Source organism: Mus caroli, chromosome 5, assembly GCF_900094665.2.
Source record: "Mus caroli chromosome 5, CAROLI_EIJ_v1.1, whole genome shotgun sequence".
NCBI lineage: Eukaryota > Metazoa > Chordata > Mammalia > Rodentia > Muridae > Mus > Mus caroli.
The window spans coordinates 61,008,378-61,034,640 of record NC_034574.1 but is presented as its reverse complement, the minus strand read 5'-3'; the positions used below and the strand labels follow the sequence as shown (position 1 = coordinate 61,034,640).

Here is a 26,263-nt window from a genome sequence, read left to right as displayed (position 1 = left end):
GGTTGTACAGTGTCTTTGGGTTTTGTGATCCCATTGATGAGGACATCTAACAAGTATTCATCTGGAATGTTTGATCACCAGGCTTTGAGCTGGATCTTTAGAGTTGTGAATATAAGACCTAAGCCATCTCAAAAGCTTAAGTCTAGTCAGGGAAGAACATAAAAAGGTGATTAGGTTGTGGTGCTAAGTCACGTGGCACAGATCTTCCAGGCTCCTGCTTCCATCGTTAGCATCTGTCTGATTTACCACACCCAAATCACACCCTTCCTTCTTAAAAAAAGTTTGAACATTCTACTGCTAAACTTTTATTGGAAGAATTAAAGCATCAGAAACTTATTTTTTAAAAAGGCATTGGATTTTTATTTTTATTCACAGAAATTGTTTGCACATATTAGCTTCCGTGATGTATTGTTTCCTTCTCTGAAATAGGGCTAAGTAGTAAAAAAGGCTTAAACATGAAAACAGCAAGGAATGTCTGAGAACTGTGGTTTGTAGTTTGATGCAGAATAGCTGAACATGGACCAGGCAGAAGGGTTTGTGTGACTTGGCTTTGGGTGATGGGTTAGGTTGGGTTTGTGTCCATCCCTGTGCTCAAGAGCATGTATTTCTTCCACAGTATTGGGGAAGATGATTTGAGGGCTGCAAACAGAGGCAGGCAGAGGTTCCAGTTGAGCCTTATCAACTCTGTCAGGCAGGAGCGGCTGGGGATGGATGGAGACAGGCACAGGGAAGATCAGGGAGGAAGATTTAGGACTTGGTAATTGATGTTTGCAGGTGCTGAGGGAAAGGATTATCGGGGATCATTTGGGGATTTCTACTTGGCTTGCTGAGTGGACTAACACCAACTTATCAAGATAGAGAGCTGGGAGCTACATAGGGGCTATCAGGTGCAGAAGCCTGGATTTCCCAGGAAAAGAAATTGGAGTGAATTTATCTGGAAAAACGACTCAACTGTTTAAGCATACTTGCTCCTCTTCCAGAGAGCGTGAGTTTGGTTCCTAGCAACCAGGCAGCACCAGAGGAGCCATTTGTAGGAGCGATACATTCACACAGCCACCCCAGAATCCTTGGTTGCATGTTGTTCTTTGTCTATGGGTGGGACCCCATGAGAGTTCACCCTTCCATGTTTAGCTTCCCTGCCATTTCTAGGAGACACAATCTCACAACAGACTTCTTGGTTCTCTGGATCCTACAGTCGTTTTACCCACCTCTTCTATGATATTCCCTGAGCTGTAGTTTCAGGTATTATGTTGTAAATGGATCTACTAGGACTGGACTCCCCATGATCTGTTGATTTCCGCATTATGACCAGTTGTAGTTTAATGTCATGGGGTCTGTTTGCTACAAAGGGACGCTTCTCTAATGTGAGGCAAGAGCTGTTCCTATAAGGCCGAGTTTTACAATGTAGTTAGGAATGGTAGTGGGTTCTCCTCTAGGATCCATAGCACCACTAGTGCCAGAGAGTTGGCCAGGTTTCTAATACCAGGCATAATTTCTCTCCCACTGAGCTGGCCTGAAGTCTAATTTGAGAACTCAGGTGCAAGCCAGCTTCTCTACTCTGAGGCTAAGACTAAAGTGCTGAGCTTTCTAATCATGCAGAGAGGCTGAGGAAAGCTCATGCCAACCCCTGCTCTGGCTGGAAAACCATGAGGCTGGCATGCATTCAGGAAACTCCAGAGCTTGAGGTATATGTGGGAATCTCACACCAGAGGAGCCAGTGAACACCATAACCAGGGAGGCATGGTTTCCGCTCCAGATTAGACCATCTGGGTAAAGCGCTCTACCTCCGGATGTTTGGAAGCTCAGCATGGCAAATAAAGAAGTTCGAACCATTTTCATTCAAAAAGAAATCGGAGAGGGTATCTACTACACATTCAAGATGAATTCAAAATCTTAAGCAATTGTTAATTTTTAATGGAGTAAATTCTAGACACAGTTGAGGGGAAAATAAAGTTAGTAAACTAGAAAGCAGTACTGAAAAGTCCCATGTAAAATACAGTATAAAGACATAGTGACTTAAGAGTTTCTATAAGAAAGTTAACCTTGTTTTGCTAATTTTTAAATTTAAAAATAGGAGCATATACAGTTTATATCTACAATAATAGCCAATTATTAAAAATACCATTTACTCAAATAAAACTTTAGTTCATTCATGAATTTTACTCTAAACCAGGAAAGACTTGAGAAACTTGATGGACACACTTGATCCTACAGGAATCTTAAATGACTACAGTATGCTGTGAAGAGACACCATGACCAAGGCAACTCTTAGAAAGCATTTAGTTGGGGGCTTGCTTACAGTGGCAGAGGTGTCATGCTCCTGGGTAGGGAGCATGTTACTTGAATGGACTTAGTCACTGTTCTATTGCTGTGAAAAGACACCATGACTAAAGCACCTCTCAGAAAGCATTTAGTCAGGGGGCTGGCTTACAGTGGCAGAGGTTGCATGCTCCTTGGTGATGGCAAACATGTAGGCAGGCACTAGAACAGCAACTAGGAGCTACACTCTGATCCTTAGGCAGAAAGAGAGAGCAAGCCTATTGTGGACTTTTGAAACCTCTATAAACTCATTCCCAGTGACACACTTTCTCCAGCAAGGCCACACCCCCTAATCCTTCTAATCCTTTCAAACAGTTCTACTCCCTGGTGACTAAGCATTCAAATATAGGAGCCTATGGGGTCCATTCTTATTCAAAACCACTACAGAATGTTTTTAGAGCTGGCCTTTTGGTGTGTTCTTCCCTCAGGAAGACTATTTCTTCCACCACCAGCATTCCTTAGACCTCAACCCTACACAAAGAACTAAATGCAAATAGTCTTTTTAAAAAATATATTTTAGGTGAGGCTGGGGAAATATCTCAATAGGTAAAAAGTTTGCCCTGCAAGCCTGAGGGCCTAAAGTTTAATCCTCAGAGCCCATGTAAAAGGAACAACTAAATAGCATGAGCTTGTAATCATAGGAGAGGTGGAGACAAGAGGATCTTTGAGGCTTGCTAAATAGTTGGTATAGCCAACAGGCAAGCCCCACAACCTGGTGAGAGACTCTGTCTCACAAAAGTAAGATGGAATCTTCTAAAGAATGGCACTGGAGATTGACCAGTAGCCTCCACATGCAAATGTGTGCATACCTGTGCACATACACATGTATAAAAATACATTCTTAAATCTAGATCTGAATTTAAATTTTAGTCAAAAACACAGTAAGAGCCAGAGGTGGTACCTCATGCCTAGAATCTCAGTGCTTGGGGGATAGAAACAGGAGAATCGGAGCTCAAGATTTTCCTCAGCTACATAATAAATTAAAGCCTGCCTGAACTACATGAAACCCTGTCTCCAAAAAACTAAAAATAATGAAATAAAAATATAAAAAATAAAATATCCAATAAAAAAAAGGAAAGAAGAAAAAAAGAGGGGAAAATAAAAAGCAAGAGGAAAACAAAAAGGTTCACCAAAAATAAATGATTAACCACGGGTTTCACTTTCCTCAAAGCCCTGGTCTCGTCCACAGTAACAAGCATCTGGCTTTACCATGCTATCCCCAAGAATATCCAGTCACTGTGGTGGTCCGCCTTTCCTTCCTGAAGGCCAGGATACAAGATAACCAGACTCTGTCCATAAATTCAGAGTCCGACTTGATGGCAGGTCCCTCTTCTAGTATCTACGAAGGAATTATTTTTCATTCCTGAAAATGTGGCAGACTCTTGATGTAGCCCTCTAAATAAAGGAGGGCTTTGTGTCCCCAAACATATCTCTTAAGTATTTTTTTTTCCACAGACAAGCATGGCCAACCACTTGTGACTGTCATTTGAAAACACACATTTTACTACAGAAGGCCACATTGCCTCCCTTCGCCTCCTCAACACCACAAAGAATGTAGACAATTAATTGACCCTCTTAAGCACCAGTATGTTTAGATTTACTGCAGAACCTAACCTCCCTCCTCCTTACCACCACTTCTGTTTTTCAAGGTTTGAAAGATTTTTCTTCCTCTGAAAATGGCCTCTGTTAACCTCGGGGAAATTTTCATGAACATGAAAAAAAAAGAAAGAGAGAGAGAGAGAACTCCAAAGTTACTCCTTTCCCTCCCAGGGAGGAGCCATGATTGCAAACTGTCATTCCTTCTCTGTTTTCCTTCCTATCCCACCACTGAAAAATGAAAAGAAATTCATAATTGGGCCTTGGGATATTCCATCTGCTCTGAGGTCACTTGGTTGTGTTTCTCTCAAGGGCTCTAAATCATACTCCACGAGTCAGCTTCCAAATCTCAGCCCCAAGACTAGAAACCCCACAGTGGGTACTACCACTGAGAGAGTAATTGCAGGTAAATGATTTATTTTTTCCTGGTCTCATAAAAAGTCATGAAGGCTGCATACTGAAGTTCTTTGAGACGTTAAAACCAAAGCCAGCGAATAACGAAAAGGAACAATAGGCGATTTGTAAAGGAGGAAGGAGCAGAGAAAGAGAAACAGCCCATGAAACTAAAGCCAAAGGGACTTTAACATAGGTCGGGATGGGGGCGTGGGGGATAGGATCAAAACACACTGTGCGGAAATATCAAAGAAGCAATATTGTTTTCAATCCAGGAATATTATTTTACAAATGGAGTCAACCAAGTCTTAAAGCTAGAGACAGTGTCAGAATCATTAGCGGTTTGAGGCAGCTCAGGGATTAATTGCCGGTCCTCGTTCCGTCCCCACGGGACATCTCAGGACATTTGGTGGTCCACGGATGTCTCATGTTCATCCATCTGATAGCACAGACCTCCAAAGGTGCTCTTGTCCCTGGAAGCATCTAAAGCTGGGTAAATTTTATGCACATCCTGTAGCCACTGAGACTCTAGCTCAAGGCAGATCTGCATAGGACAGACTCTTTGTCAGGTCGGCGTTTCCCAAACATTCCCTGAGTTCTAGACCATTCTCCCCTAAGTGCTCTGTCTGTACATTACACAGACATCCTCCCACCTCCACTATAAATGTTGGCCACCAGGCCCAGTTCCTTCTCTGTTTTTTTCCAGCCAATTCTAGATGACTTGGAATTCTTACTGAAATATAAACATGTGAAAAGTACTCCCATACTGCTGGTGGTGGAAGTATCACAAGAAAAACTGTGATAGTCTCTGCAGACCCAACCGTCCAGGCCAAGATGCATTTTCTGTCTGTGGTTGATTGATTCCATGGATGCAAAACCCACAGGGCCAGCCGTCTTCCTTCCTGTCTTTGGCGAGTCCTTGTTACTCATAGACAAAAATATTCTGTGCTTTAAAGGAAACACTGGGAGATGTTTGCACAGCAACCAGTAATGTGGCTGATCTCGATCTTATTAAATTCGGGATGCTTAATTAATCCACCAAACCTTCTGCTTACTTTCCAGGACACAGTAATTTATGAACGACTTGCAGAGACCTCAAAGTACAAAGAAATCACCCTAAAACACTTGGAACAGTTTGCTACGGAAGGTGAGCACGATATGGAAACAGAACAGGATTGAAACACAGAGAAATCATAGGCCTTTGATATTTGCAGGGCTATTGGCAGTTTTACTCCATTGGTTATTGGTGATAATTTAGATATTCCTATGCTTAGACATTCACACAGTTTTTCTTAAAAAACAAAACAAAAATTTAAAATGCTGAGAGACAAGAGACCTTGTCCCCATTTGAAGGAGTCAGGCCTTTAAATCTGTGCCACTTTTTAGAATGGATATCACCTAAATGCTTTACCTTGCATCTCATGGAATTTGCTAAGGGAAATTAAAAAAACAAAAAACAAAAAAACCCTGAGCTTTTGTGATCTGTATAACAAGAAAGAAATGGCTACATTTCATATGTAATATTCATTACATATGTAATCATATGATTACATAAAAAGTTATGCTATTATAACTTAACCTTTATTACTATTATTAATTAAGCCCCACCACATGCCAGTGTCTACCTAAGGCCTTGGAGTCTGTGGTAAATAACATCATCCCTGTAGCTGGCCTCCTGAAATACATGATGGTGTACGAGGCAAGCAATACAGGATCTAGGGAGCTGATCTGGTGAGTGGGAGTGGAAGTCATTAAACTTCTCAGCCCGTTAATGCAGAATGTATAGAATCTTAAAAAAAGAATCTTACCACAGCACTTGATTGCAGTATTCTAATCACGTCTCCATTTTCACTCCTGTTACATGACCCTGCCCATGTCGTTGTTTCCCCATAATCAAGGCTTGAAAGGATAGGAATATTTTCTAAAGAGATAGATAGATAGATAGATAGATAGATAGATAGATAGATAGATAGATAGATAGATAGATAGATAGATGCTTCTGAATATAAGGTCATGATTTTCTCCAAGTTTCCAAGAATGCAAGAGTTCAGAAGTCTACAAGCCCCTGGCCCCATATGCCAGGTTTGTGCTGCCCAACATACAGGCCTTGCATGTTTGGGGAGGTGGTCTTAAAAGTCTGGACAACTCCACTCTGGTTAACAGTATTACATAGGTTCTAGTTCCTCCATTTCAATTGGCAACCCTCCCTGCCCTCCCCCAATCTCTGTCCCATTCCTTCTGACCTCAGGCTGAAGGATATTTCTGCTCCATTGCAAGTAAGCTTCCAACCAGTTTCCAAATGGAAAGAAACCCGTGCCGTAATGCAGTGCCTCAGATTAGGTTCAGGGGAGTGATCCAGTCGTCAGTAGCTCTGCTCTTCTCTGCCCCCTTCTCAGGAGGTAGAGCTGTCTTGCAGCCAGTGAAGGGGTGCTGGGGAAAGGGAGGTAAAATGGATAGCCTGTGCAGGGAACCCACATCTGTCACAGGAACTGGGTGGCCCAGGAGTACGGTGAAATGGTTGCAGGGCGTGAGCCACACTCCAGGTTTGGGACTTCCATCATGGGGAACAGCTGGGAGATTTCAAACTCGGACAGCTTGCTAAGATGAAGCTTTTAGGAAAGTTACCCTTCATGTAGATGAAGGGTTCAAGGGACTGGGAATCATGAGGAAGGTACAAAATTCAAAAGCTGGGAGAGCATTCTAGACATTGGATACTGAGGTTTTGTCACAGCTAAATGGACACATCAGTAAATTGTTTAAAACTCAGTGAGACTACACAAAATTGGGTCTTGTTAAATAATGGGAGCATCAGGCTAGCGACGAATTCTACTGGGTGCGCTGCCTTTTACAGGGCTGAGGACTTTGTGTTTTGCTGTGGCTGAGATTTCTGAGAGCGACTTCGAGGAGTGGCGGGCCGTCTACCACCGCGCATCCACGTCGGTACAGAACAGGCTGCTGAAGCTGGAGGAGAGCTACGAACTAATTGAAAAGGTGCGTGGGACATTGTCACCGTCAGACAGCGAGGGTGTGTCCGCAAATGTCCATTCTTTGCTTGGGGACCAGTAAAGTGCAAAGCCAGTATATGTAAAGGGGTAGTTGTCTAGGGGCTTGCTGAGTTCATTTTGTGTCATGGACCAGGAAAGACAGAAGGCAGACCTATAGAGAAAGGTCTTTACCAGTTTACTTAACAGTTTAATGCCTTCAGGATGGGAGATGCCTAAGGTTGAAGTTCTCTACATGGATGCTGGCTCGGGTATGTTATAGGGCTCCCAGGTCTCTCCTCTTCCCTTACTGGCTCCCATGTCTTCGAGTTCTTCGCACAGTGCTTTCTGTGATTAAGAAGCTGCCAACCCAAGGAGCCCACTTTCACCTTTCCTATCTACCTGCATTCATCTATTTGATGACAAACCTTATGATCGAGTCTCAAGATCAATAAATTAATACATCTTAATATGGTCTAATATCTTTCTGAAAGGGCCCAAGGACTAGCTGTTACTGTATGTAGATCTTCGCTGTTTTGCATCATGAGTTGGTTCTGAATACAAGCAGTCTCCCCGCCAGTGTATCCCATTGCTTCTGCATCACTGAAGACTTGGGTCAGGGACACACAAAGGCGGCCACTTACGTAAGCACATGGGGACATCTGCACAAAGGCAAGTGTGCTCACACGGGCACATACCTATGCAGACACAGAGATGATGTGTCTGTTATGTGTAATTACTATGTTTATGTAATATGAAATGATATAGCTTTGTGGATTTGTAATAAACTGTAGTAGAACAGTCAGCGGCCTGGTCCTTTCTCCTGCACTCACTTGGGCTGTAGCTACTTACTGTGTTCCTTTATGATCTCTGTCAAATGCCTTCGTTTTACAGTTAAACAAAAATAGCCTATTCGGGCTGACAGTGGTTCCTGTGACTGAAGCTGCATCTGTAGCGAGAATTCTTGTCTCCTTAATTAACGACAACCAACACTTGGTGTAGTCCTTACTGTGTGCCTAGCGGTACAGTGGCACTTTCGTCTATTGACATGTTTAGTCCTTTCGAGGAACTAATTACCCGTATTTACAAATGAGGATACCCGGGTAACAGAGAGGCTAAGACACTAGACCAAGGTCACAGAGCTCAAAAAAGGATTATCAGACCTCTGTGCTCTGATGTATCTAAGGGCCTTCACTGTAGCTTAAACTTGCCAGTCAGTCTCTGCCCAGTTACCGGATTCCCTCCCGTGCAGCATGGGATAAAAGGAGCCTCTGAGGTGCAGGGAGCCTCTGAGGTGCAGGGAGCCTGAGATGCAGCTCTCTGGATCTTGCCGGCAGGTGGAAAAGCTGGCATTTTTCTCCTCTCTGTTAGGAAACTTAGGTACTTCCCATGTTGGAAGGCAAATGGGACTAAGAACTCTGAGCACTAATTCCCCTTCACTCACACCCTCCCCACACCCTCCCCACACCCTCCCCACACCCTCCCCACACCCTCCCCTTCATGGATCACTAGGGAACATCTTATCCAGCAGCAGGTGGTGTTTCTCAGACACATGTAAATGCTACATTTAACTCAAAGTATGCTCCTGTCTCCATAAAATACTGTAATAAGTTTAGGGATGGTAGCTTGTTTCTTATGTAACTTACAGGATATTACATGTCCTTTATACTTACATATTATTTAATGATGCACATAGATGATACACATCTATGATTAAAAACTTTTAACTGGGATACACATTCAACCATTATCCAGCAGATGGCGATCATGAGTTACATTAAAATTTAAGTTTCCCGGGGAGCTTGCCTCTCTCTCCCCCACCCCCCTTAAATAGTAAATAGAAACCTCCTAAAGACTGTCTCTTATAGGAATGAAAAGAGGAATTTAGAGCTAACTGATTTTTAACATTCGTGGTAACCCTCATGTTGTGAAATCTGTAATGTAGAACTGTAGGGAGACAGAGTCCCTTCCTCAGCCTGCCTGTTCCAAGTAAGAACAGCATTTTGTATGTGTTCCTACTCCTAAAACATAGGCCTTTTTAGAGACCACTGTGGTCTGCCCAGATTCCCTAAGTGAGGAACTTGGAAGAAGGTCTGAAGGAAGCTTTGAAATAGCTCTGCAAAAAAAATTATTTTGCCAGTTAGCGAGCAGTAGTATTTGTGGGACTAGGCAGAGTCCTTTGAGGATTGCAGGGCTTTGTGTGTGCGTGTGTGTGTGCGTGTGCGTGTGCGTGTGTGTGTGTGTGTGTGTGTGTGTGTGTGTGTGAGTGTGTCTGAGCGGGATGGCTCTGCTGTTGGTCTGAGGTTCCCCTCTGTTAAAATCAGCCGAGTTGGCATTCAGAAGATGTGGTTACTACCCTTGCAAACAGCCCAGCGAGGCACCAAAGAGACCACCAGTTCCAGAGGTGTTTCACCTGGCTGTAAATTTAGCTGTCACGGCCTCCGAGTTCATCTTTGTCTGAGATACACTGACTGTGCAATCTGCTCTTTATGACTTTGGAATCCATTCGCATGTAGACAAGTACTATTGGACTGGATGTGGAAGACGTTTCATTTCTAAACCCTGAGAGTGGTTTTCGCTTTTGCTTTTGCTTTTTAGAGCAGAGTCCATTTCCCAAACAAAACATTGGTAAATCATATTCGCGATTGATGAAAGCTAAGCTGCTCCGGTTAGCGTGAAGGGTAGAGAGGAGCCCCATCAACTCCTCCTCTGCCTCCACCGTGCCTCATGGTGGTCCGTGAGGAACCTCCCAGGACTCTGGGCACCACTGAGTGCAATATGAAAACTGTATTATGTTACATCTGTGTGTGGATGTTTTAGGACTGTGCTTTTTAAAAGGATCAGAGCATCACTGTCATGCAAGATGCTGCTGAGTATATTCGAATGAGTGATACATGATGCCGTAGACACAGTAATCACATTACATCGAAAACATTCTAAAAGTGGAGAGATTTGGAGAGCTTCTGCTAAAAAACAATATTTTTAATATATGACAGAGTAAGTGAAATTTTTATAGTATAATTAAACTTGTGGTTATAAACTCTCATATCCCTCCACTATTTGTCCAAACCAGAGACTTGGTTTTTAAATTTGAGTTAAACCCCCTCTTCCTTTGGGAGTTATAACTCCTACATAAGCTTGAAACTATGTGGCCAGGCGTGGTGACACACGCCTCTAATCCCAGCACTCAGGAGGCAGAAGAAAGGGGGCGGCTGTTTGGAGCCAACCTACTCTACATAGATAGTTCCAGGCTAGCTGGTGCCACATAGTGAGACCCTTTCTCAAAGGGTGGGTGGATGGATGAACGGATAGATGGATGATAGATTGATCCAAAAAGGCCACATCCAAGAGAATACTGCCATTCATCCTTTACTGTGGCACTGCTCCTTTTCTTCCAAGACATCCATGTCTTCGAATTCACTGGCTTTACTGTCCAGGGCCATGCCACAGAGAATAGAATGTGGGAGGCTTAAAAATGTCCCAGATACTGTCCTCTCTGTGGACAGTTATCATTAGAGAAGATTTGGGATTTAGCGTTTATGGGGTTTGGGTGCTAGTGTTTGCATTCCTGTCATAGACTCTTCAGAATGATAAAAACTTCTCATGCCGTGAGTTGTTTCTAAAGTAGATTACTAGTGCTTTGTTACTGAGTATAAGATGAACGGTGACGTTTACTACTGGGAAAGGCCAAGTTTCTCAGCCGTTAGAAAGTAGAGAGGATTAAGACACGGAGGGGCTGACGCCCTGACAGGTCCTCCCCGCTGTCTTGACCCACTTTGTGGTCCGCAGCACCTCCTCTTCTCTTTGTCACCACCTGAGAGAATTTACAGTTGTCTCATTTTGCAGACGACAAACTTGCCCTGTTTTGTTGCCCTTCGCCTCCTTCCTTGGGAGGACAGGCACTATATTCAGACTCAACACTTCACCTTAGGAAGAAGCCACTTCAGGTGTGCTCTTTGCTTTGAAAAACCAAAAAAAAAAAAAAAAAAAAACCAGACTATTTTTAAAAACAAACTTAAGTTTTTGATCCATTTAATTATATGTGCTCAGAAAGGATTATAAGTAATGATAATCAGGAGGTTTGGAAGTTCCAGTGGTTGTCTCTATGAAGTTTCTCGCCTGCTTACTGTAATCTGCCTTTTTAATTTTATTCTACCATTTGTAAGACATGTAAATTACTTCTGCCTCATCCTCATATGATGCCGCTATATTCCTTTGAAATTAACAGAACACGGGCCTCTGGTTTAACCTTCACATAATTAAGTTAAATCATCGGTCGAAATTTGTGTGTTTTCATAGTAGCTATAGGGTATTTTTTTTTAATATTTATATTCATTTGCTTCAATAGGAAAAAATTACGTCTTTCACATTGCTGCTAAATGCAGACGCCTGCTGTGCAAAAGCAGGTCGTGTACTCAAGAGTTGGAGAAAGCCATGCAAGATGCAGCATATATACAGACTGAGCATGGAGAGGCACAGTATTTCCCTGGTGACAGAAGTTTTATCTTTTGTTTCAAGTTTTCAGTTGGGAAATATGTTTTTCAAAATGAGCATTTTTTTTCCATCTGTTGACATTTCTTTTCCAAAAACAGATTATGGGCCAGAAGGTCCTTTATGAGCAGAGGAGTGAAGTCAGAACGCTGTAACTTTGGTATCATCTCTCCCGCTCTGCATTTTGTGATTAACGTAAATCGCCTGCTAGACTGAGGCTTCCTGCGAGCGGTGACTGTGTTCATCACATTCCTCACTCTGTCCCCGGTATTTGACTGTCTGGCCTGTGTTAATCACTTAGTAAATATTTGACGAATAAATGAATTATTCAGAAACTAGAGCCTTGTAGGTGTTTTCCTAATGAGAGTCTGCCCCCCTAGCTCGAGTTTTGTGTGTGCTGACTTGGGTATTCAAAATGGCACCACTAAGGATCAATTTAGGAGTGTGTTAGAAAACGAGGAGGTAATTTTTATGTCATTCATTCTTTAGAAATTTAGGCACATTCACTTTTTTAAGTGCTCTTCTCGTGTTACTTATATATAAAAGGAGGAGAAGATGCTTGAAAAAAAATCAAAAACAAATATGTGGAACTCTGATGTATAACGGGCTCTAAAGCATAGTAATGGGGGCCAAGCAAAAACCTCTGCTTTCCTTTTAGTGATTGGAAAGGAACAACACACTGACACACATGCACACACAAAGTGTAACTCTAACCAGGGATAGAGCCCTAGACACTGAGACAAGGTATTAAGATAGTATATTGAAGTCATAATCTTTTTTATTTTCTCCTTTATCTCCCTTATTTTCCCTCAACATCTAGTTGATATTTTGAGGATGTTTATAGATTGCCTCCATGTAGTGCAATGCAGACCAACCGTGACATCCATGTGACTGAGTCCAACAGCCTTGTGCCCCTTGTGGCATGTGGCAAGAAGCCACTTAAGAGTTTCCTAGAGGAATTCTGAACTTAATAGAAAACAGGACTTTTCTTGAATGCCAATGGCTGCCAGGTTCACGAAGACTTCGGGATCACAGTGGAATGCCTCCTCAGATAAAACTACCACATCTATTCTTAGTAGCTGCAAATGCCACTTCTCGTTTGTACTAAAGGCTGGGTGAAGGTTTCCATGGTGTACTGGGGACTGTGCGGTTGAGAATCCTGGTAGTTTCCTGGTTTACTCTTTGCTTGAGAACATCTGCAGCTTGTCAGCTCATCTGCAAGTTAGCCCCGCCCCTTTCTGCACAGTGACGAAGCTTCATATCTTCTACTCTTCCACTGATTGGTTTGTTTGGGTTTTTTTTTCTCAGTGTCAGGAATCAAACTCCAGGCTTCACACATTGGAGTCAGGCAACAGTACCACTAACCTCAACTCCCAGATACCCTGAGTATTTAGTTCAGGGATCTCTAAAGTAAATGTACGAGATGGTCCGTTAGGATGGTCAGAAAAATGGTGGGCCTTCTGATCGATTGTTCATCTCATCTTTTTTGTACTTTCACAATGCAGATCAGTTTTAATATTCTGAACAAGTATGTCATTGGGAGATGTGTCATTGTCTTAGTGAAGGATTTATTGCTGTGAAGAAACTCCATGACCAAGGCAACTCTTATAAAAGAAACCATTTGCTAGCTTACAGTTTCAAAGCTTTAGTCCATCCATTATCATCATTGTGGGAAGCATGGACTCATGCAGACAGACATGGTGCTGGAGGACCCAAAAGTTCTACATCTTGATCCAAAGACAGCCAGGAGGAGACTAGAGTCCATACTGGGTGGAGCCTGAGCATAGGAGACCTCAAAGCCCACCTACACTTTTCTAGAGGCCACACCTCCTCCAATGAAGCCACACCTCCTAATAGTGCCACTCCCTATGGCCAAGCATTCAAACTCATGAATCTATGGGGGTGGGGGCATACTATCCAAACCACCCACAGTCATATTGGTTAAAAACTACTCAAGATTTTTTTTTCCTCCTATACTACACAAAAAGTTTGGGATGCTCTATCTAATTTCATCCCCAGAAGAACACTATCAAATCAGTAATTTTACTCTCTTCTTGCTGTTGTGAAAGTATGATTCCCAGGTAGCTTAAGTTACTCGCTATGGGATATATCCATGTTGTCAGCTGGCAGAACAGGGATTGAAAACAAAGTTCTGTCTTAATTCCAGTCTCATGATGAGAGCCTGTATGTGAGGCTGCCAGGTCAGTTGAAAAAGAAAACAATATATAAAAATATTGGAAACAAAAAAAATGAAGCATAATAAAGTGTGCAGTTGTATAATCATTAGACCAGCATTTGGGATAAGAGTGGGCTCACTTGGGACTTCTCCATTTAGTAAGCGAGGCAGCCCATACTTTTTGTAGTATGTGCCTTTAAAATGGACATAACAATTTTCATGATTTCCCTTCAACTTGTGATCTTAGAGTACCTGTGATTTCCTGCCATTTCTGATCACGTGCTCCCCTTTTCTGGCGAGAGTGCTCCTTTCTTACCAGCTCTCCTTGGTGGACTTTCCACTCTGGGCATGGCTGGCGTCTGACTCAGATAGAATAGATAGATGTGCTGTTTTTTTCAAGCCACACCCAAATCACTTCTCAGAGCCTGAATCTTTTTCAACTGGGTGTGTGAAGTTCTGGCCTCACTTGCCAAGACCTTGGGTTTATGAGTTCAAATGGGATTTCTGTGGTTCAGAAGAAAACATCAAGTCAAAGCCTTTTTCTTGGCCTTAGAAGAATGACCCAGTTGCATGATCTCCCCAGAAGCATCCAGCAAGCATTCCTGTGAATTAATGTCCTTAGTTTTAACGCCCTAGCCCAGCTTTAACTAAAAGGGAAGCGGTAGGAGCTCTTTTATAAGTGAAACCACAATGTGATGTGCTGAAGGATGCTGAGAAAAGAAGGCCCAGAGGCCTGCACAGTGCAGACCACAGAAGAGCCAGAGGCCAGGGCCTGCATAGTGCAGACCACAGAAGAGCCTGGCTGGCTTTGAGAACCAACTGTGGTATAGAACTGAGAGTCCCAGGCACAGCCGGTCCCAGGATCACTAAAGTTCAAGACTGAAGAACAGTGGTATCTTAACTGGCATCTGTGCCACTATGGTGGTACCCACCACCCACACCACGTGGTGACAGTCAGGCGGCCTCTGGCTATTTCCCATGTTAGGTGGATCATGGAAATCCAGCTCAGATCCTCATGCTAGCTCAGCAAGCACTTTATCAACGGGGCGTCTCCTCAGCCCCCAAACATTGGCTTCTTACAATGTGAAGCAGTGTTACTCTGATGATAACTCTAGAGTTAAGAAGTTTTTCCTGAAGTGTAGGATTTACAGGGGCGTGGGGAGGGCAGGGAAGACCTGGGAACGGAAGACTGGAAGCCAGACCAAGGAGAAGGTAGATATTAAACAAGGCTAGAGTATTCTATCAAGAAGGAGGCAAGTGCAGGGATGGAGCAACTACAGGCATTCTGCAGTCTCAGGTCTGCTCGTGCCAGCCTAGTGGCCACATTCACCCTCTAGCTTTCTTTACTGGAGCATAGCTACCTCCGTCTGTTTACATACTGTCTTTAGCTCTTTTTTTGTTATAATGGTAGAATTCACTTCCTTCAGGGAATTGTGACCCTCTAAGCCTGAACTATTATTATTATTATTATTATTATTATTATTATTATTTAGAGAAAAGCAGGTTAACATGCGGCTCCAGACCAACAGTTCTTAGAGTAAGGTCCTCAGACCAGCAACACTATAGGGAACTGCACAGTCCCAGGCTTCCAGTGAGCTCTGGTCAAAGGAGAAATTAGTTCTGTGTGTGGAGCCCCATAAAGTGTCGCTGAACCCCTAAGGATTCTAATGCCTGCTGAGGTGAATTACCCCCACTGAAGGCAAAGCCAGGCAGAGTTTAAGAGGCAAGTTTCTAACCATACTTTTTTCCTTTTCTCTCAGTGATAGGCTATCACTCTCAAACTCATGACATTAGCCCCACCTAGTTTCCAATTCACTGTGGTCCTCCTACCTGGGTGTCCTGAGTGCCAAGATTACAGGCATGAGCCACCATGACTGGCTTGCTTGATAAGTTCTAAATTTCATGATGGAAAGAGCTCACAGTGGTATCTCCAATTCTTGCTTTGATCTCTTGCTTGATATTTATGAATGAACGAACGAATGAACGAACGAACAAGTGTACCTGTGTAAAGCACCTAATCTCTAAATATGAAAGTGGGACCTGTGTGTGGAAAGAGGGAATCGGGTAGCCCTGTCAGGGTGGCTCAGCACTGGGGCTGAAACTCATTCTATGAGGAAAGTACTGTAAAGGCTGTGTCAGAGGCAAATGTTCAAAGACCCAGTGTTTGCATCATCAGACTCTTTCCCACCTGGTTCCTCTGGCACGGGTTGCTGCTCTGCTCCTACAGTCAGAGTCAGCTGTTCCTTCCTCTCTTTGACTCTAGATAGTGTATCCGACCTCCTGGTGTCTAGAACCTTCTTCTCCTTAGGAAATATTAGGTGTTAGTAACACCTCACTGTCCTAGACATAGCCTTCTCAGGGTTACTGTGTCTTGCTGGGTTATGTGCATATTTACTCCAGGGGTAAAATTCTGCATATCAGTATTGTATCTTTATCTTTAGAGAAACTGCTGCCGAACAGACCGTGTTACACTCAGAAGTGTGACTAGACTATTCTATTTCCCCCATTTAAAACATAACAGTCCAAATACTGATGACCTACTTGCTAATATGAAAATATAGGTCACTTTGAAGGCCTGTTACTTAGTAAAGTCTATATGCATTGACAGGAAAAACACAGTTTCTCTATCCATCTTAATATGTGGTACTGGCATATACTTGAAGTTCTTAAATATTCTATATGAAAGTTTTTATGTTCACTGGGGTAGAAATTTTACATTTATCTCCCCCTTCTTTAAAAAAAAAAGACTGCATACTTTAGAGACATCAAAGAAAAAATAAGATTATTAAGGGCTTTTGTAGGTAAGTAAATACTATTTCACAATTTTTCTTTGATAACTAAATGCATAGTATGTCAGAGTCATCAGCCCGAAACCTTTATAACTTTAGGCATGGTGACATTTTTGAGAGTAAAATAAGCATTTAGGATTTTTTTTTCATTCCATATTACCATGGGAATTTCCTGGTGTTTCAACACATTTTGAATATGTAATTCCCACAGTGGCCACTAATGGCCATCTGTGTAAGGTAATACATATTTGAGACGAAATTGATTACCGCCTGAACACTCTGGAGCAGTGATCAGGAAAAGCGTGCAAAGTTCACATCATTTTTATCCTAATGACAGCTGTGTAGCTAAAATATTAATTTCCAAAAGCAAAGCAGCCTATCATTCAGGATCCTAATCTCACTATAAAAGATACCAGACGCAAAGGACAGGAGCCGGCTGAGCTTCCTGTGATGGTGGTGACAACTGACTGCCATTCTCCAGGGGCTCTTGGGATAAAAGGAAATGAACAGCCTTTGGGGTGCAATGCTTCTTTATTCATACCCAATTAGGACAGCTGAAGTTTTGCTGGATGCTCACAACTGTTTGCCATCCATGTAAAAACTCCTGTAAGAATAGCCACCCACTGTGTAGCAATGGGGGATGGTGAGCTGGGGGGCAGCAACCAGAAAGTCCCAGATGCCAGAATAGCAAGGGCCTCCCAGGACCCCACAGGGATGATGTTAGCTGAAACACCCCACAAAGGGGAGAGTGAACCTGGGAGACCATAGCCAGAGATTAGGCATGCTCCCTGCCAGTTAAAGGATGGGCCACCCACCCATCTCCAAAATTTTAGCCCACAATTACTCCTGTCTAACGGAACTACAGAGACAAAGAGTAGAACAGAGACTGAAGGAAAGGCCATCCAGAGACTACCCCACCTGGAGATCCATCCCACCAGCAGACACCAAACCCAGACACTATTGAGGATGCCAAGAAGTGCTTGCTGACAGGAATCTGATACAGCTGACTCCTGAGAGGCTCTGCCAGGTCCTGACTGATACAGATCGGGATGCTCGCAGCCAACCATGAGACTGAGCACAGGAACCCCAATGGAGGAGTTAGGGGAAGGACTGAAGGAGCTGAAGAGGCCTTGTCTGGCATCACTGGGAGGGGAGGCCCTTGGTCCTGTGAAGGCTTGATGCCCCAGTGTAGAGGAATGCTAGGGCAGTGAGGTGGGAGTGGGTGGGTGGATGGGGAAGCACCCTCATAGAAGCAGGGGGAGGGGAGATGGGATAAGGAGTTTGCAGAGGGGGAACCAGGAAAGGGGATAACATTTGAAATGTGAACAAATAAAATATCTAATTAAAAAAAGAAAGAAAGAAAAGAATAGTCACCTAGCTACACATGCCACTCTATCCTGCTCACCGCCTTTGTGGCATACCTGACTGACTTGATTCTTTAAATTATTCTTGCTTGCCTTGAAAATGTCTCCCTTTGCCAGGATAAAACCAAACTCTTTCCTTCTTTTAAATATGATTTCAACAGTGATCTCTCCAGTGAAGTCATTTCATTTTTATAGCTTTGTGTGTGGTAATGTGCTCCTATATATTTTCTGAGCTCATTTTCCTCCCTAGAGGAGAGCTGGGAACTACACAAATATATGTGTTCATATAACGCACATGACTGTGTTTGTGTCTTGACTCACACTAATTATCTAGTTACCCCAATGTTTTGTGAAACATATTACAAAAGATAATCTTTTTTAGTTTAGACAGTTGCAATGGTTTCTTTCCAAGCAATCTCCATTGATGTTAAAATGGCCTCCCTTAGAATCAAACCTCCCATAGGATATTTAAGATGTGAGCACAACTTCATCTTGAATATATTCTCGAGGGAAAATGAGCCAAAATGATGTAACTGCAAATACCCTAAAGTAGATACAAGGGTGGATGGGGTCACTGTGTGCGTGTTAGAATACAGCAACAGGACGGCTGTATCGTGGACATTAAACCTCTCTGCCTCTTCTCCTTGAGCTTGGTGATAATTATTCATCAGGTTATGATAGATTTCAAATCTGCTACCTATTCAAGATAATACAAGAGTATCTTCTTTGAAAAGGAGATGTGCCTTTCTGTCTCCGTGTCACTCTAAGTGCTGTGCATCAGGTGTGTCTGACAACTATGCAGGGGACTCGGAACACATGGAGAAAAACATGGTCTCAATGGTAGAAATATTTTGGAACATTTGGTTTTGGATTTTGTCTTGTCTGTCACTTAAGGACTCATTTCCAATGCTACTGGGATGCAAAAATAAATAGCACGACCCCACAGTTCAACAAACCTTGCAGAGTCCCACACTCAAATGCCTGATCTTAACACAGGTTGAGTGTCCCTTGCCTGACATGCTCAGACCCCAAGTGTCTCAGAGTTTTGTTTGCTGTTTTGTTTTGCTTCCCAGATTTGGGACTTGTCTACATTGTGAGATTCTTTGGGAATGAGTCCCAAATCTAAACCCAGAATTCATTTTTTTTTCATATACCCCTCACTCACATGACTGAAGGTGGTTTTGTGTTGTAATTATCCACATCTTGTTGCACCTACATTTTGACCAACACCTGTCACCTGAGGTTTTCCCACTTGTGACATAATGTTGGTACTTGAACACATACAGATTTTGTACCACTTCAGACTTCAGTTTTTTTCTATTGTAAGGGCTCAATCTGTATGGTAAGTGAAAACATGTTAATTAAAAAAAAAAAAAGTTAGCAGAATTCTGCGCCGAAAGCTAAAAGAAGCAGTAACGTTTGAATTTGACTTCATTATACGAATCAGGTGTCGCTAGACAAGGGATAAGGGAGAAGGTGGGGCTGTATGTATAGACCTACTCTACAAGTACCTTTCATATACTTGGCCCTCCATCACTTGTAGAAGAGGCTGTTGGAGGGCTAATTTAGCACTCATTCCCACCCATCTTCTACATGGAGGCTAGGCAAGCTAAATACATAATTAGGGACAGCCCTGTAACCTAGCCTGTCCAACTGGCCTTGTTTGGAAATATGTTGAGGCTTGTGCTCTGCCTCCCAAATGAGAAACAGATATACTTGGTATTGACTCCTTGCTCTCCATTTCAGAATACCATTTTAGTTGTGCCTAGGGACAACCTCTCGGAATTATTAGATGGAATGTAGAGTTGAATGTGGAGATGTGGTTGAGTTTCCAGTCACTACCTACCTCGAGCCGACTTAGGTGAGAAAAACCAAACCTTCCCCTGTGTCACTGTGAAGAGTTTTCTACTGCAGCTAGATGTACCCCCAGCTGATACAGGCATAAACTACATACACATGTAGCATGTGCTTGCTTCATGTCTCAGCCTTGGTAATTCTTGAGATGTTTGTCTTGACTATTGCATAGTAATCAGACTTGTCTTGATTATTGCATTTGTTATGGTAATCTGTGTTCAGTAACCTTTGCTGTTGTAATTGTTTTGAAACACCATAAGCTTAATAAATGTGTGTGTTCTTGTGGCTCCGTCAGCTTGCCATTCCTTCATCTCCCTCCCACTCCGTGGGACTCGCTCTCTGAGCTACAGTATTAAAAGTAGATTCACTCTACTGTCACTTCCAAGTATTTAAGCAACAGGAAGGGCTGAGTGTCCCTCATTTTAAATCCAAAGCTGGAGATTATTAAGCTAAGCAAGGAAGGCATGTCAAAAGCCAAGAAAGGCTAAAAGCTTCTCTCTTTTCACCAAATAGCCAAGTCGTGCCTATCATTCTTAAAGGAAGTTCAAGTCCTGTTCCAATGAACACACGAATGATACGAAAGCAAAACACTATCCCGACACTGATGTGCAGAACGTCTTAGTGGTTTGTTAGGAGATCAGACCTGCTAAAACATTCCCATAAGCCAAAATCTAATTCAAAGAAAGCTCTTGGCATCAGCCGTTCAGTGGTGGAATTTGCAGCCCCCCACCCCCAAGCAAGCTTTTAACCTCTTCAATTCTGTGAGAGGGGCCACAGAGAAGAGTTCAAAGCCAACAGCTTGCCTAGTGCTTTAATTGAAGAGTCTGCCTCCATACATGGCCGTTCAAGGTCAACCAGCAAGCACTGGATGCAGAAGATGCAGGAGCTATCCAGAAAGTCTAGCTGAATAGTTGATGGTGATGTCTATATTTGCAAACAGATTTTCAGTGAATTCAAACAAGCTTCTAATTAAAAAAAAAAAAGAAAAGAAAAGAAAAAGCCACCCAAAATATTCATAGTTAGAGAGGAGAAAAAAAATCACTGCCTGACTTCAAAGGGACACATTGGGACAGATACAGCTGGTGCCTAAGGTAAACAGGTGCTCATTTGCCATCCTGAAAGTCTTGGGGCCTTTAAGGGTTATACTATAGTAAATCTACTCTCCCTGTAATCTGTCTGTGTAACAACAAAGCCCGTGTGACATATCTGTATAGAATATGGCATGCTGAACATTTGGTGTTTATTACTGACACATAACAGCTTGGGAAAAAAATTCTTTCAAAATCTTACTGCTCATTGGCAATGCACCTGGTCACCCAACGATCTTAACAGACTTAAAAACACAAGAAGATTAATGTCCCCGTGCCTGCCAGCCCGACGTTCACTGGGCAGCCCACAAATCAATGAGCAAACTCACCTTCTAAGTCTTATTACTTAGGACAAACCTTTCATAAAGGCTATCAGTACAGTGGATAGTGATCCTCTGATGGATCTGGGGGAATAGAAAAGCCTTTGGAACCGATTCTCCATCCACAATTCCACTGTGCTTCACAAAATGATGTAAAAAATAACAATACCTTAAGGGACCATGGAAAAGGTTAAGTCCAGCCCTCACAGATGACTCTCTGGGATTCCAGACTTCCAGGAAGGGATAACTGCATATGTGGCAGGCATAGCGAAAGATACAGGGGCTGTAAATGAACTTCAGTAGTCGCACGTAAAGACTTTAGTAGTCAAGGGAAAGAAAAGAAAAGAAAAAAAAAAGACTCTGCTTTCTTGCAGAGTGGGATCTATTACTGAGGAGGACACTATGAAAATTGTTGGAATGATAACAGGGGATTTAGAATGTTCCAGAAACTTGGTTGGTAAGGCAGGGGCAGGGTTTGAGATGAGTAAGTCCAACTTCGGAAAAGTTCTGCTCCGAATCAAAGACTGTCAAACAGCATTGCAGACTGCAGAGAAAACAGGTCTCGGAAGGAATGACCAACCAAGGGCAGATTCCATTGTCTTATTTTAATTAGCAAGCCTCTGCCAAGGTGTCAGCAGCCATCAGCATCAAGGCAAGATGCTCATGGGCAAAAACATCCTGATTCCTGAAGGCTCTGGTGACCCTGGGCATTTGTGAGCAATAAGTTATTTTTTTTAAATAAAATGCCCACATTGTTTCTTCATACATGATGGCATTATACACTATGTGGGCTAATGTGTAGTATAAGCGTAACATATAGTCCCCAAGGAAAAAAAAAAGGTCACGTGACTTTCTGCACTAGGCTCTTTTGCTGTATCGGGGTGTTCCGGAACTAAACTGCAGCTTCTCTAATCCTTACACACTGGAACCCTGTGCTGCCCTCACCTTCCAGCACACAAATCTTGAACCGGGTAGAAAACACTCCGAGTGTGTTTTCTTGCAGACTTGTGCTATCACTCGGCTTATTCTTCCCTCCGCATCACTTTTAGTTCTGTTGAGTGTGTATTTCCTGACACTACAGCAAAGTGAAATGTAATCCTTTTTAAATGGGTCCAAGTTTCTTCTCCCTGATTTATTTCTAGTAGCCACCTACTTCTTTTTAGCTGACCTTTTAATGCCCATTTGTGTGTGTGTGTGTGTGTGTGTGTGTGAGAGAGAGAGAGAGAGAGAGAGAGAGACAGACAGACAGACAGATTCAAATTTGTTTTGTTGTTGTAGGTTTTTTTTGGTTTTTGTTTTTATGAATTAGACCCTTACTTTGGAAAGAATTAATGTAAAACTGCTTCAGGGAGTCTCATTCTCAGCCAGAATGACTGGATTAAAGTTGAGGATCCTTAAAGAAAACAGCAGAATGCTTGGAATTTATGCCCAAGTCTATGAATTACCTTTGTCTCTGATTCTTTAAAAACAAAAAACAAAAACAAAACAACAAAAAAAAAAAACATATTTCAGAGGCAGATGGATTTCTGAGTTTGAGGCCAGCCTAGTCTACAAAGTGAGTTCCAGGACAGCCAGGACTATACAGAGAAACCCTGTCTCAAAACAAAACAAAACAAACAAAAAAAAACCATAGTTCAGCTTTTGTTCTTACCCAGTAAAGTTATTCCCCCCCCCCTCAAATTTTCAACCTTTTTTTTTCCAGAATCTTCAGCTACTTGGAGCTACAGCCATTGAGGATAAATTGCAGGACCAAGTGCCTGAAACCATAGAAACGCTAATGAAGGCTGACATCAAAATATGGATCCTTACTGGGGACAAGCAAGAAACTGCCATTAATATTGGTAATTCACTCCACTCAGATTTTGAACCCTGATACCTTCCAACAGGCTGATATGTTGCAATAAGATGAATTATAAGATGTGTTTAAAAGACAAGCAAACAGAAACGTGAAGCTGTGGATGCTGGAGACAAGAGTTTTCGTTCTAGCATGAGACAGTTAATCTGAACAGATTCAATAGGTGGGGCAGAGCTATACGAAAAACCACAATGCCAGTCTCTGTGGGCTCTGAACCCCTCACAGGAAGCCCCACCCTCCAACCTGCAGCAGGAAATGACATCATTGACCTTTCCCCTAGTGAACATCTCAACCTTTATACATAGTCTTATATTTAATGATTAGTACATAATCTTTAGTAAATGCATTTAAATAATACATAATATTATATCTTAATTCTAATAGACTGAATTGTGGAAAAGAAAAACTTTTAAGAAAACACCTTCCTATTCTAGAAAGGAGATTATCCCGGACTGCCCCAAGAGTGGTGTTCTGGCTAGTTTCCTGTCATCCTGACATAAGCTAGAGTTATCCAGGCAGAGGATCCTTGAGAAAATGCGTCCATTGCCTCCGACTGCCCGTAGACAAGTCTGTGGGGGCATTTTCTTGATGAATGATTGATGGGGGGGGGTTGTCTAGCCTCCTGGAGGTGCTGTCTATCATTGGGGCCTGTGGTCGATCCTCAATGACATAAGAAAGCAGACTGAGAAAGCCTGCAAGCAGCATTCCTCCACAGCTGCCACTTCAGGTCCAGCCTCGAGTTTCTGCCCTGGCTTTCTTAGATGATAGGCTATGATGTAGAACCAAAAGAACTTTTCTCGCCAAGTTTTTTGGTTATGGTGCCTATTACAGCACTGAGAACTTAGATGGCAAGAGGGGGTAAAGACCAAGAGGTCTGTACATCTAGGGGCTAGTGGTATTTCTTCACCTCTGCCACTCCACTGAGCCACCCATTTGGGGAAGGAATTTTCTCTCCGCTTCTGCTTTCTCACCTGCCGAAATAAACCCAACACCTTGCTTGCCACACCTGTACGCCAGTGTGAATTCTTCTGGAACACAAGATCGCTGCTGTACTTGGGACCAGAGAGGATGTGCGAGGAGGCGACCTCTCCCATCCACAACCATTTATTTTAAGATCTGATATTTGCAGACTGTAAATGTGTTGTAAGGTTATTAAGCTCACTGAGTTGTTTACTTGTGGCCCCAATGCTCCCTTTAAAGTTGCAGTGGTTTTATATACAGCCATCCTGGCTCCTGCAACCCCACGTATACTCTCAAACGATGTGTCTTGCTGCTTGAACATTCCATTCATAAGTGGCAGGCATATGTATATGTAACGGTTCTGCAGTTGTTTTCGAAAGTCTAGAAACTGATTGCAGTTTCCTCTCTATTCCTCCCAGTTTCTCTCCATCTCCCCTCCCATCTGGGTCCACCCCTTCTCTGTCTCTCACTAGAAAACAAACAGGCTTCTAAGGGATAGTAATAAAATATAAGATAAAACAAACACTAACACATCAGAATAGCCAAGGAAAAGGAAAAAGAGCCCAAGAAGAGGTATAAGAAACAGAGACCAAAAGCCACTCATTCACACACTCAGAAAGTCTATAAAAACACTAAACTAGGTAACTGTAATATACATCCAAAGGAGCTGTAGGATAAAAAGAGAGGGAAATGCATAAATAAAACAATAATGTAAAATTTTAAGGCTCTGACATGACATTATGGCACAAGGAGGCTCTGAAGATGCTATTGGGCGCCTTTTCTGTTGGCTTCACTGCTGGGCATGCAGCCTGTCCTTAGGAGTAGTTTGTTTCCCCAGTGAGACTCCCTGGGAGAAATCTAAATTTCCCTTTGCAAGTGGTTTCCAATTGGAGCTAGCTTCTGGGTTAGGAATGAGAACGTGTCCCCCACCTTCTTTCAGCGCTAGGACCTACCTACCTCATGTGGTGTAGACCTGTGCAGGCTTTGGTCGTGCTGCCTCAGTCTCTGAATTCATAAGCAAGTAGATCCTGTTGATCTAGAGGGCTTTGATTCTTTGGTGTCTTCCATCTCCTCTGGCTCTCCACTCTCTCTGCCTGCTCTTCCTCTGTTTGCTGAGCCCTAAGGGCATGGATTTGGTGGAGCTATCCCATTTAGGGCTGAGTGTTCTGAAATCTCTCATTTTCTGCAGAGATGCCCGGCTGTGGGTCTCTGGATTTGTTTCCAGCTGCTATGGGAGGAGGCTTCCCTGAGGATGGCTGAGCAAGACCCTAAGATTACAGAGGCACTGAGCGTAAACGCCGCCATTGTAATCTCTGTTACTGTGAGATGAGTTCACCAGGGTAGTCTGTGTTCGTCAGCTGTATCAACTGTACGAAGCCAACATAAAATAGACAGACCTGGATTTAACACAGGAGTGGCTTTGTCATGGAGAGAATGCAGCAAAGAAAGAGAAAGAAGGCAAGAGAGTGATGCTGTGATTCTCCAAGACAGGGAGATAGATGGTGGGGGCGAGTGGCTCCAAGAACGGCACCCACCATCCCGAGCCCTTCTCTGCAAATCCACTGGCCCAGCCATTACTCTAGAAGAATATTGCCCACAAGTTTAGCAGCTTTCTGGACATGGAGATGCTAAACACAATTGTTCCATGTTGTTTATCCAGACAGCTTCAGATGTTGACCTTACCGCCCACCCATCCTAATGGCCGGCAAGAACATTTCATTTGAAACTTCCTATTAGTCTGGAAAACAACTGAAACCTTTCCCTCTCAGTCAAATCCTCTCTAGGTGTTCGTTCATGTCATTGCCTTACCCGATTCGTTTCTTTCCAGAAAACAAAAAACTAATCCTGGTTGTGTGTCCCCAGGACACTCCTGTAGACTCCTGAAGAGGAACATGGGAATGATCGTGATAAACGAAGGCTCTCTTGACGTAAGTAACGTTCTCCTCCAAAACCTCCTTTTCCTGTTTCCATCAGAGATCTGTGGAAACACTTCAGATGCGGGAGGTTAAAAGATACCTTTTTAGACGTTGTTGTAGTTGTTCTGCTTTAACAATGTGTCGAGCTTTGAACAGCATCA

The 26,263-nt window shown here is 42.9% G+C and overlaps 1 protein-coding gene across 4 annotated transcripts in view; it reads left to right on the top strand.

The window, feature by feature from the left end:
- Positions 1-26,263, top strand: part of Atp8a1 (ATPase phospholipid transporting 8A1) — a 226,127-nt gene that overhangs the window by 113,398 nt on the left and 86,466 nt on the right. For all 4 annotated transcript variants that reach the window (XM_029478096.1, XM_021162268.2, XM_021162270.2 and 1 more), the window contains 4 exons: positions 5,371-5,455; positions 7,160-7,299; positions 23,074-23,212; positions 26,050-26,114. In XM_029478096.1, the coding sequence (XP_029333956.1) occupies positions 5,371-5,455; positions 7,160-7,299; positions 23,074-23,212; positions 26,050-26,114 (429 nt within the window). The remainder of the gene's footprint in view (positions 1-5,370; positions 5,456-7,159; positions 7,300-23,073; positions 23,213-26,049; positions 26,115-26,263) is intronic.